Below are 12,599 nucleotides of genomic sequence, written 5' to 3' on the forward strand. Positions count from 1 at the left end.
AAATAAATTTAAAAAAACATCTATGTCGTGCGTGCAATACAACTGTGCTGCTTTTATTTTGAAAAGTGTTTTTTATTGACGTATGTCCGTGCGTAACCTGTGAGTGAAGGTGCACAGCGACAAGTGATGCCCGGTTACCCCCGAGATGTCCGCTCACGCTAAAAAAAGAACAGTGGATGACAAATGCCGTGTTTTCAACAAGACGTGGACTGCCAAGTATTTCTTTACAGAAATTAAAGGTAGAGCCGTGTGCTTAATTTGTGGTAGACAGGACGAAGCACGAGGAGAAATACCGGAATCCGTCTGATGAAGAGCACGCAAGGGAGGAGTGTGAACAAGTTAAAAATAAATTGCAGTGATTCGATGATTGTTTTTGTTTTCTTATTTTAATTTCACATAGCCTAATATAATTATTTAAGGTTTAAGAGTTTAAATAAAACCATCAAAGGAATCAGCTTTTGAATAAAGTTAAGTTAGGTTAAATGAAATTATTATTATTATTATTGTTATTATTTATACATTATATCAAAAATAATATTGAGCAAAATTTAATTGAAATATTGTCGATGTGGCCCTCCAGCAGTGCTCGGGTTGCTCATGCGGCCCCCGGTAAAAATTAATTGCCCACCCCTGCTCTAAGTGGTTCAGTGCTTCACCAAAGCTTCATTTGCCCTTCACTATCAGCACCTAGTTTCTTGACTTTGTAATGCCTTATGTCTGCTGTAAAAATGTAAATTGAGTTGAGCCATAATTCATTTTTATTCATACCCTTGCTTTTCCTACTGTGACATGTCAAAATGTCAAATGGTGCATTGTTTGAAAGCCCATCTCTATACATCCATGTTCCATTCCACAGGTGGTTTCACCCCTGCTAGTTGTCCCTTAAATTCACCGTTTAATTTTGTAATTTATTGGTGTTTTTTGTATTTAAAAAAACAGAAATAATCTGTAAAGTTAACAGGAAAATGTATGTACAATTTCAGAATTTATTTTACAGTGTGTTAAGTCCTGACCATTCACTGACCGGGAATCAAACCCGGGCCTAAGATGCCATTTGAGATTAAAACTTAACAGGACAATAGGACAATAATGTCAATAGTTTAAGAATACAAACCGACTATGTGACAGATGATTAATCTGTCATGTCCTGCCTCTGAAGCTCTAGCCAGGCGCCATTCCTCGCCTAAAACAATATGAGTCATTCCAGAAAGTAAAAAGGAAACTCACATCTACAAAAATAAATTTGATAGATGTGACTCCCTGATGGTCTAGTGGCTAGGATTCGGCGCTCTCACCGCCGCGGGCCGGGTTCAATTCCCGGCCAGGGAATGGTCAGGTCTTGACAGATGCAGGTGTAATATTTGAACTTCTTTTTGGTTGATATAGATTTGTCAAATTCTTCCTCATTAGTTTAAGATAAGATAAGATAAGATAATTTGTTTATTAGTCCCCAATGTCGAAATAACTGCACTACACTCTGTGTACACACTTTTTGTTAGTACTCACACACAGGCCTGAAATACACACACATGCTCAGGACCTATACATGCACTATACATGGAGAGATGTCAGAGTGAGTGGGCTGACTAGACAAGGAACAGCAAGAGACTTGGTATTTAAATGTACATGTTTTACAGTTCCTATTTTATTGTATTTATGTACGTGTATTGTACTATATTTATTGTATTATGCTCCAGTTTTTATGGGTGTTACAGCGGGTATGAGCACTGTAGTTTCCATTTTCATAGATGAAATAAACTTGACATGCAATTACTTTTACTCTTCAGCAGATGGAGACATTTCACATCATACATTTGCAGCAACAGATGCTTTGTTAAACATGAACAGACTTGAAGTAGATTTAATGTTAAATACAAAGCATAGGAATTAGCAGAGGATCGATTTGATGATCACATTCGTTGCCTTCCAGCTACTTAACATTTGCAAATCGCCTTTTTGTTTTCCATTACGAAAAAAAGTCGCTGGGACCTGCTACCAGGTACTTTCTGTAGTACTACCTCGGTCGAGGTTCCAAGCGAGCTGAGGCGATACCGAAAGGTGACGTGAAAACCTGTAGACTGCTGGTTGGTCGGATCACCGCGTTTTAGCAAACACGAGTGTGGAGTTTGTGTCCAGAACAAAAGCGACATTTAAAAATTAATTAGCCCGACACCAACAGATTATCTACTCTCTGCACTATTCTCACTTTTCAACTGTTCAATATTAAGGGTTATTAGGTGCTTTATGTCATTTCCAATATTGCACACTGTAACTTTGAAGAAACAAGACAATATATCAAAGAAAAGGTTTTATTTAGCTATTCAAGTAGCGCATCAAACCCTCCCGCACATCCCGGTCTTCTTCCTCTGCACCCTGTGACGGTGCCCCCCCCCCCCCCCCCCCCCGGCTCTGCTGGCCCAGATGCATCCCAGTCGTTGTCATAAGCCTCTCCATGACTCTCATAAAGATTATACAAAGCCCAGCAGGTCAGAACCAGATATCTCACCAGTCGGACATCGCCCACCAGACGGTCTGCGGTGGCGATTTTGCAAAGCGTTAATACTCTGAATCACAAACAGTGCACAGATACGTTTTGGTGTGTAATCATGGTTGCTAAAATTCATGTACTTTATATAGCGTATAGTAAATACTGACTGCGACGCTGAACACATGCAAATGTTAGCTAACGTTACCAGGAAACTTAACTTACCCTTTGGTGTCGGCGAACAACAGTCATGTCGACGTCAGAACTCCGTCAGAATTCCCAAATTCCTGTTTTTTTTAGCGGTGATTTTTGTTGCTTCCTTCAGCTTCTTTTGAAACAAAACATTTCTTCTGGCTGTGGCAAGTAGCCAACGCGCTGTTGTGAGTCGCATTGAAAATTACATCATCACGCGTAGCTATGGTGACCAGCCACGCTGAGGCGTTACTCAATCTGCAATGGAAAACGGACGCAGAATGCGTTGAGTCGAGTAGAGGCGAGTTGAGCTGTTACCAGCAGTGGAAAAACGCCATATGCTGGCTGGCTCTCTTTGTCCTGGTCCATCCAGTGGTTGCTCTGTGCCATAACACCAGGAAGTGGTGTACATAGAAGCTGGTTGCTGTTGTTACTGTAGTGCAACAATCACCATGACTGTGGAGTCAGCACTGCCGTTTTTATGGTGTTCACCTGTTTAAGTTGAATAAAATAACACCTGCATGATTTCAACAATACTATTAACTATTGACATTTGTCTTGACAGGGCTTATATACAACAGCAGGACGGTTTTCATGCACAACTTTTAGCTACAAATAAAACGCTTCTTGCTTTTTAGATTCCTAATCCAAATCTAAGCTCATCCTGTTCACTTAGATACATATTTTAGTTTTCTGCAGTGATGTGTGTGCCTTTGACCACTGAAACTAAAGGAAAATATATTTGTCTTTGGTATGATTCTTGAAATAAGAACCTTCATCCAGTTTTTCTTACAGATGTTTTGAATGTAGTTTAACCTTAAAATCACTGTTGTTGGAACCAAACATTTCCTCCTGCCAATGCTTCAAATTAAAAGTTTAATTAAATCCAACTTGTGTGTAAACCAGCTTTTCTGTTCTCACGGCTTACTCAGGCCTTGTTTCAACACCTGCTTTATTTTACAGTTGTTATTCCACAATCACATATTTACAGATTTCTTTGACTCATAAACCATCTTACAGAAATCATGAAACAAATAGAAAATGGCCAAAGTGACCAGTAATTATCCAAAAGACTTTCACACAAGATAGACACATCCATTAACTTTTTCTACCCGGTATAACAAGGACACACACTGTGTTCTGGAGACATTATGGGATGGAATAGGACTCACTCTTAATTGAAGCTTCATGACACAATGAAATATTCAGCAGTATGTTTTCTGTGGCTGCACATCAAATACTAATAAATGTGGATGTTCTGCATCATTTGTTTGCAAATGAACTCAAACATCATCTTGACATATTTGGTGTCTTTAGAAACTGATTTCTTCTGGAAGTTATAATAAATGTCTGTGGGTTTAACAGAGGTTTAAATAGATAATGTCGACATAACGTGTGTCATGATGTATCAAATTAATGTGTTGATTACGTAATCAGATACATATAATACAACCTGTTAACTATGAAGTGTAAATCAATCAACACAGGAAATAGAAATAAATCAATAAATGAAATAAGTAAGAGGAGAGTGCTATTCAAAATACTATCTACGACTCCCCCCCCCCACCACACTCGACAGCAAACTGGCTGAGACCCCTCCACCCAAATAGGGCCCCAGAAGGTCATTGCTGCCTGTGGCTATCAAACTATATAACTCCTCCTCAAGCATTACACACTTAGAGTGTCAAAACTGGACTAATAACACACATGTCTACACCCTGAATCTCTATATACTTGGACAATTATGTGCAATAATTACTCTGTTACATGTGCAATATCTATTTATTCACTGATGCCACTCATGTGCACGCTGTACTTTATGTTCATACTGTAGGCCTACTCTATATTTACACTATACTTCAGTAGCATTATTTAACAACAGAATCTTTTCCACCATGGCCGTATCTACCATTAAAGGACATGGAGGTCCGGATCTCCTCTGTATTACCCTTACCCCCCACCCCAAAAAAGAGAAGTATAAATAAAACTTGTACAACACCAAGATATGACTTGTTCCTCTGTCTGATCATCTTGTGTGCGGGGGGGGGGGGGGGACTGAGTAGGCAGTGAAGTGGATTTTGCCGTCGTAACTATCCAGTAAATGACCGTCACCATTGTTTTGGGTTTAGTGTCAACAAACGACTTTTCTTTCTAGTGACTACAGCAGGTACTTAACATAGACAAATTAGTGTATATAACTAGTAGAAATTTACTTTTCAATGCTATTAATCTCCAGACATCTGACGAAAAGCTCCTTTGCTGTCGCGCTGCATATAAACAGTGCAGTGGCCGTTGATGCCATCCAATATTAATGTAATGTTAGCTAGTTTCCCTTGGATGAATGCTAACGTTACCTTATATGGTGTTCTAGCTGGTTAATTGTATGATTAATGTTGTTATCTTAACATTGTGAGAGAACAGTAACCTTTAATGTAACCATACACTGTTACTATATAAATGGATCAACTGAGCTCTGCTTAATTTCTTCACTGAGACAATCTGAAATGAAGAGACTACTTCAGACAAAGCTTTCCCTTGGGAAGGGACAAGATGAACAAGATCATGATGAGACCCAAAGAAAAAGGAAGGCACTGTATTGACACTGCCCCCCCCCCCCCAACCCAACTGTTGTGCAATAGTTGCTCTCCAAATGTGGTGGAATGTGCATATTTAGGTCAGGGAAATAAAAACTAAATTTGGATGTCTGTAATGCTCAAATCCTGGACACGGTCCTGTTTTTGACCTAATCTTACTTTTTCACATAATCTCACTTTACTTCTGCTTAACTTTTTATTTCTTGCAATGTACTCTAGCTATGTTACTTTATACATTTATCAACTCTTTTTTATTACTCTTATTTTTCACCTTGACTGTGAGCAATTGCAACAAACAAATTCCTGAGGGATCAATAAAGTATTCCTATTCTGATTAGTTTACTCTTACAGGAGAGATGATCAGAGGGGCAGAGTTTTTACGGCCATAAATATAACCAGTAAAGAAGTATGGGAAGAGTTTCTCAGTGAAGGAGCAGCCAGTAAAGGAGTAGATAAGAGCTGCAGTATCTACGTCATAAAAGGAGACCAGACCCTCCTCATAGTCCACAAACACCCCCACCTTCTGAGGCCGAGGCTTCAGAGAGAGACAGACTGAAGTGTCATCATTAGCTTCGTACTGATTTCTCTTTTTCAACAATATTGTCCAGTAACCATTCTCAGGGCTCAGTGTTATGTCCTTTCTGTTGATCGACTCTCTGGCCACTCCTAAATCCCATTCAGTCTTTCCTTTGACTTGAACCTCAAAGTAAAATCTGCCTGAAGAGAAACTCTGTTTTCCTAAAACACAAGGATGGTTAGAAAATCTCTTTCGGTGGTTGGGGAGATTCTTCTTCACATCACCAAGATTCACTTGTTTGCCATCGTCAGACAGGATGAGTTCTGGGTATGCTGTATTAGGATCAAGAGTCACATCCACTGCATACTGCTGGACCCTCTTCAGCTCAGACTCAGCAAGCAGCTTCTTCATCTCTTCACTGAGAGTCTCTGTCAACTGAACCACAGCTTTAATCACAGTCCCCTCATATGATGATGGATGGACGCTGACCTCTCTCCAGTCCTTGGTGGGTGGAGGTTGTTGAATGTTTAGGGACTGGACCCCCTGGAGAAGATGGAGGTGGTCTTCAGAGCGTGAGAGCTGCTCCACCTCAGTGCTTCTCTTCATCAGCTCAGAGATTTCCTGTTCCAGCTCTGTGATGAAAGCTTCAGCCTGTTTTTCTGTTGTTTTCTGCTTCTCTTTGATGGTGTTGATGATCTCATTCAGGCCTCTCTCAACAGACTCCTTCAGAGAAGTGAAGACCTGAACACCTTCTGCTATCTCTCTGTCTGCATCTTCCTCACTGAGGTCCACTGAGTGTTTGATCTCCTGAATCTTCAGCCGTCTCTTCTGGATCATCTGCTGAATTTCAGCCTCTGTCTTCCCCAGCTCCACCTTCTTTCCTTCATATCCTTCTTTCAGAGGAACAACATCATGCTTCTTGTGGTCTAAAACAGCGCAGAGCATGCAGACACATGTCTGTTCGGTCTTACAGAACAGCTCCAGAGGTTTATCGTGCTCCACACACATCCTGCCTTCCAGGTTCTCCACAGGGTTGATCAGCTGATGTCTTTTCAGACCTGACATGGTCAGATGAGGCTCCAGGTGAGTCTCACAGTAGGAGACCAGACACACCAGGCAGGACTTCAGGGCCTTCAGTTTGGTTCCAGTGCAGACGTCACAGGGAAGTTCTCCTGGTTTGGACACTTGTTGCTCTGAGCTGCTGCTACTGGCTTTCTGTTGAGCTGACTGTCTGAACTGAGCGACTATCTCAGAGATGAAAGTGTTGACGTGCAGCTCAGGTCTTGTGTTGAAAACCTTTTTACACAGCGGACACAGGTACTGGTCTTTAGTATTCCAGTGCTCCGTGATGCAGTTTTTGCAGAAATTGTGACCACATGGTGTGGTGACAGGATCAGTGAACACATCCAGACAGATGGAGCACAGAAACTGATCTTCAGACTGCAGATAGTTTGCAGCAGCCATATCTACACACAGTGGGAATAAAAAGAGAAACATTATATTCAAAATCTGTGAACAGACTGATCTCAGCCTACAGCCTACGTGTTACTTAGCAACAAGTAACATTATCTGTCCAAAACTCTTAATCACCTTGATTCCGAGTTCACTCTCGCCAAACTGGTCTTATGTCTTAGTGACAGGTCCAAACTTGTCTTATGTCTTAGTGACAGGTCCAAACTGGTCTTATGTCTTAATGACAGGTCCAAACTGGTCTTATGTCTTAATGACAGGTCAAACTGATCTTATGTCTTAAAGACAGGTCCAAACTGGTCTTATCTCTTAATGACAGGACCACTTTATTTGACGTCAAGGTAAATATTTATAAGTTAATATTTATGACTTACTTACAGTCTAATGTGATGTCAACACACACAAGTAGTATGATGGGGCGAAAATTTGCATAGGGAGGTTAGTTGGAGACTCCTTAAAGCTGCATTATATCTGATCTCCAGCAGGGAAAGCTTATTCATGTTGGGAAACTCACGCCCCTACTCTGCACCTAAAATACCAATTTTAAAATTATCTCAATACAATACTGAATTTAGTGCTGTTGACTGGAATGACGAGCTGTCACTGGAAAATCCAGAACAAATTTTGACGCAATTTCACACTAAACTTAAAAAAATACAGAATAAATATGCTACTGCCAGCAAGGTTTGACCTAGGCAGAGTAAATTACCATGGATTAATTCTGAAATATTTCTACTCCTCAAACAGAACGCCTCTCTTCTTAAAATGAATAGGTTGAGTCAAACACCAGAGAGTAAAACTAATTTCATCCAAACTAGAAATACATGTACAGCTGAACTACGCAAGGCCAAGGCGATTATTTTCAACAGGTGATTACACAATCTGCTACTAATCCGAAAACTTTGTGGCAGACCCTTAAGGTCATCACAGGTGAAACTGAGAAAAGGAAAAAAATATTATTCAAATTTCTCTCCAGGGTGCTTTCATCTCAGATTCAGAAAAGATTGCAAGTGCTTTCAATGAAAATATTAAAGAATTGGCAACAGACGTTCCCACTCCCTGCTCTCTATCACCAGTTCTCTCTTCAACGCCTGATCAGTTTTTATTCTCTGAGATCTCTCGGAACGAGGTGATTAAAATACTGCACTCACTAAAAATTTCTCATTCCCGTGATATCCATGGTGTGAACTCTTCATTTATAAAGACTCATGCTGATAGCCTAATACCTCTTTTTCAGCACCTAATCAACCAATGTATCATGCTATCTGTCTTTCCTTCTAATTAGAAAATGGCTCAAATCACTCCAATTTTTAAATCTGGTGATCATACTCTTGTTTCAAACTACAGACCTATTGCTATACTTCCAGTAATGTCTAAGATGCTTGAAAAAGCCCTGCATAACCAGCTAAGTTCTTACCTTGAAACAAACAACAGTGACTGTCAACACGATCAACCATGTCTTCATTACTACTCTTCACTGAACAAATACGTGGCTCTCTTAACAAAGGTCACATTGCTGGAGCTATTTTTAGTGACTTTCATAAAGCTTTTGACACAGTGAACCATCAGATTTTGCTTAATAAATTTGACTCATTTAATATGTCATCATCTGTGATAGAAATGCTTTTGTCCTACCTAACAAAGGTTGCAAACCGTTAAAATAAATCATGCAACATCCTAACCTGAAATCTCTGATATGGGCGTTCCACAAGGAAGCATTCTTGGACCCTTACTTTTTGTTTTGTACATCAATGATTTCCCTCAAGTGTGTAATCTTTCAAAATGTCTACAGTATGCTGATGATACTGTGATTTTTCTCTCTGATTCAAATCCTAATGTCATAAATTCCAAATTATTATCTGATCTTCAGCTTCTACACGACTGGTTGAAAAAGAACCATTTAACAATCAATGTAAAGAAAACTGAATGTACGTATTTTCAGTCATCCAGAAAAAATCTTTCTTTTACTGATTCTATGACTTTTGCTAACCAAGAACTTGTCGTCACAAAGACTTACAATATCTTGGTGTGCTACTTGATTCGCACCTTACGTACCGCGAACACATGTCTAACTTAACAAAAAAGTTGAATCAGAAACTTTATGTCCATAAAAAGATCAGATAATATCTTTGTTCTTCTGTTTCTGAGACCTATTTACATGCAATTGTGTTTTAACTATGTCCTACTTTCTTCCTATTTAGTCACTTTCCACGAAGGAAATCACTGAACCAATAGCACGACTATACCATCTCAAGATCCACAGGGACCTTCCAGAGTGGTCTCACCATTGCATTGCACTTGCACGTTCTAAGGCTTTGACTTACCAAAACTTCATAAACAGCCACACAATTTCTTTTTATTTTCAGATTCAAAATGTCACCTTACCAGCACTTGTGTCACTTCTTCCGACACATATGAGACCAGGACGCCTCACTAGGTTGGTCTCACAGGCATTCCACTTCCTCCATATAAAACAACTTTGGTGAGAAATCTTTTTTCTATACATACACCAAGATCTGGAATGACATCCCATATCACATCAGAACACTATCATCCATCTCATATTTCAAAAAGGCACAACCATCTCCTAAACAGTTACACCTGCACACATTAATTCTCATGTATCGTCCAAGCCTTGTTTTTCACTGTCTGTATTTGTCTAGCCCAGCTGATGTCTTATATAAATGTCTCTTTTCTTAAGTGCCAAAACTGTATTGTTGTTTTTAGTTGTCCGAATTTGTCTAGTCCATATGGATGTCCTGTACAAATGTCCTGACGTGCTGTAACCACGTTCAATGTTTTATGTTTCTGCAGAACAGGAACCTGCTTAAATGAGTTTTTAAACTGAGTCAGGCCCGTTAATATTGTAATGTAATGTTACTTTTAATCTTACTGTATAATAAATATGAATGAATGATCCTGATGGAGCGCTGGTCAACGTGGCTGTGCATTTCTGGGATAATCAGACACTGTGTGTGCATTAGTTAGACATTATTTGGCGTGGAGTGTGTGACACTGAAAAAGACATATTGTACATTTTGTACCACTTCCTGTGGCCACAATGTGGCAACAGTGAACACACACTAATGAAAGGTCATGTTGCTGTATACCATGTGTAGACAACACCTCTGTGATGCTGATTCTGAACTTCATGTTAATCAGATGATCGGTGTCACATAAAACTAACTTCCTGCCTCAGAAATATAAAAACATCTGTACAAAACCAATATCTTTTAGTGCCAGGGAGCATTGAGCGCCTCATTGTGTAAAAAGAAACGTGTGATGTGATGTTTCTGCATTCCATGATACTTTCACATGTGAACTATTGCATCACTAGCTGGCCTATGTCGGGTACTACTACCCTAAAACCAGCTGATGTATGTCGGTTACTACTACCCTAAAACCAGCTGGTCTATATTGGTACTACTACCCTAAAACCAGTTGAGCTTCTGTACAAGAAGGCGCTTAAGACTCTGGATAAAAAACCTCTCTCTTATCATCATTGCAATATCTTAGATAAATATAACTTCTTGAGTTTTGATAATTATTGTAAATTTTCCTCATTGTGCTTAATTTTTAAAGTAATTCATGGCCTGGCGCCACCTCCACTGTTGGAGTTTATTAAATATAGACACACTCGGATCACCAGAGCTGTTGTAAGCAGGGACTGTGAGGTTCCTTTCAGAAAAACCTCCTTCAGCCATATCTTTTAAAGGCAGTGCATTATGGGACATACTACCCCCAACTACAAGGGAGCATCCCTCTTTGGCCTCCTTTAAGAGCCAGGTAAAGCTTAGAGCTAACCAAACATGTAACCACCGCTAACTTGTGTTTCCATTTTAACTTCTACTAATGAATTGTCCTGCTGTTTTTTTTTTTTCTTCTTTTCTTTTTGTTTTTTCTTGTTTTATATATTAAATGTTACTATCCTATGTTTTATCTGCCTATTGGACTGCAGATGAAAATTAACCCCCGGCTACAATCTGGCACATTTACGTGTACTGTTGTACATGTGTTAGATTTGTGGCTTTCTGTTAGATTTTCTCTTTTTATTTTGGTAACTCTCTCTCTATCGCTCTATCGCTCTCTCTCTCTCTTTGAGTCATTGTGTGTCCACGCTATATGAGCCAATTTTTTAAAATGTAAGGAGTAGAAAGTACGGATATTTGTTTAAAAATTAAGGATTAAAAGTAAAAAGTCGCCACAAAAAAATTGTAAAATAAAATTATCAGAAAAATCTACTTGCGTACAGTAACAAAGTATCAGTACTTCAATACTTCCCATCTCTGTAAATCACATGATGGTCACATTGTTAGCGTTGTGGGTTTTAAATCTTGCTCTCTCTCTGTTTCTCTCTCTGTTTGTCCCTCTCTCTCTCTCTCTGTCTCTCTCTCTCTCTGTCCCTCTTTCTTTGGGTCTGACCTCCAGCTGTTCCCCGTGTTTTTATCTTCCTGTTCTAATGAATTCTCCAGTCACATGATGATGGTCACGTTGTTAGTGGGTTTCTGTTAGATTTCTTCTTTTAGTTTGGTAACTTTTGCTATCTCTCTTTCTCTCTTTTGCTTGCTTGCTCTCTCACGCTCACTCTCTCTCTTTCTCTATCTGACAGAAGACAGAAGTGTGTTAGCGTGCACCGAGCTGTAACCACCACGCACATTAAAGCTGTACTCTGAGAAAACAGACCAGGATCTGTCCACACCCTGTTGGTACACCAGTTTTTTTTAAAGAACACCACTGCTAACAAAGCTCTGCTTACTCAACATTTCCTCCTGCTCCTTCACAATAAAAGCCCCCTACTTGTTCTCTGGTGGACAGCTTTTATTGTGACACAGCCAGAGGAACTAGAGGAAGTAGTGTGTGAGGCGATCAGTAACCAGGTCCTAAAGTCCTGAGAGCGGCCCCAGAGAGACTGGTTAAAGCTGTTAAATTGGGCTACTGTGTAGCGGCCTGCAGACAAACAGCCGTCGTTATATTGTTCCACATCTCACAGGAAATGAAAAGAGAGGAAGTTCCTTTCTGAGTAGAGCTGAAGTTTCCTGTTAATCCTGCTTGGAGAAAGTTAAATCTGATCAGCTGGACTCACCAGTGGTTCAGAGACTCTGCTGTGTTGTTGAAAAAGACCTGGTGTAGTCCCTTTGACTTTTCTTTCAGAGTAAAACAGAGACTTGTCTCGACTGCAGCGCGGCCGACACTCTGACAATCTTAACTTTCATTTCTGGAGTGTGACGTTGAAGCTCTCCTCTTTCCAGTGCTGCTCCGCCTCTTACTGACGCACTGGTGGTGTTTCCTCCCTCTTATGTGCACTCTTGTTGTGAAATACCCTGCTGGTGTCTGGTTGCTA

The 12,599-nt window shown here is 39.9% G+C and overlaps 1 protein-coding gene across 1 annotated transcript; it reads right to left on the reverse strand.

The window, feature by feature from the left end:
- Positions 1–4,803: 4,803 nt before the first annotated feature.
- LOC116682812 (E3 ubiquitin-protein ligase TRIM39) lies at positions 4,804–12,599 on the reverse strand. Its single transcript, XM_032509790.1, has 2 exons — positions 12,342–12,599; positions 4,804–7,254 (listed from the first exon to the last, which is right to left on the reverse strand). The coding sequence occupies exon 2, from the start codon at positions 7,250–7,252 to the stop codon at positions 5,606–5,608; it is 1,647 nt and encodes a 548-aa protein (XP_032365681.1). The 5' UTR covers positions 7,253–7,254; positions 12,342–12,599; the 3' UTR covers positions 4,804–5,605.

Source organism: Etheostoma spectabile, unplaced genomic scaffold (assembly GCF_008692095.1).
Source record: "Etheostoma spectabile isolate EspeVRDwgs_2016 unplaced genomic scaffold, UIUC_Espe_1.0 scaffold00018856, whole genome shotgun sequence".
Taxonomy (NCBI): domain Eukaryota; kingdom Metazoa; phylum Chordata; class Actinopteri; order Perciformes; family Percidae; genus Etheostoma; species Etheostoma spectabile.

What these genes read in the sequence shown, in the direction of transcription:
- LOC116682812 (XM_032509790.1), bottom strand. Translation starts at nt 7,252, where the DNA reads ATGGCTGCTGCAAACTATCTGCAGTCTGAAGATCAGTTTCTGTGCTCC.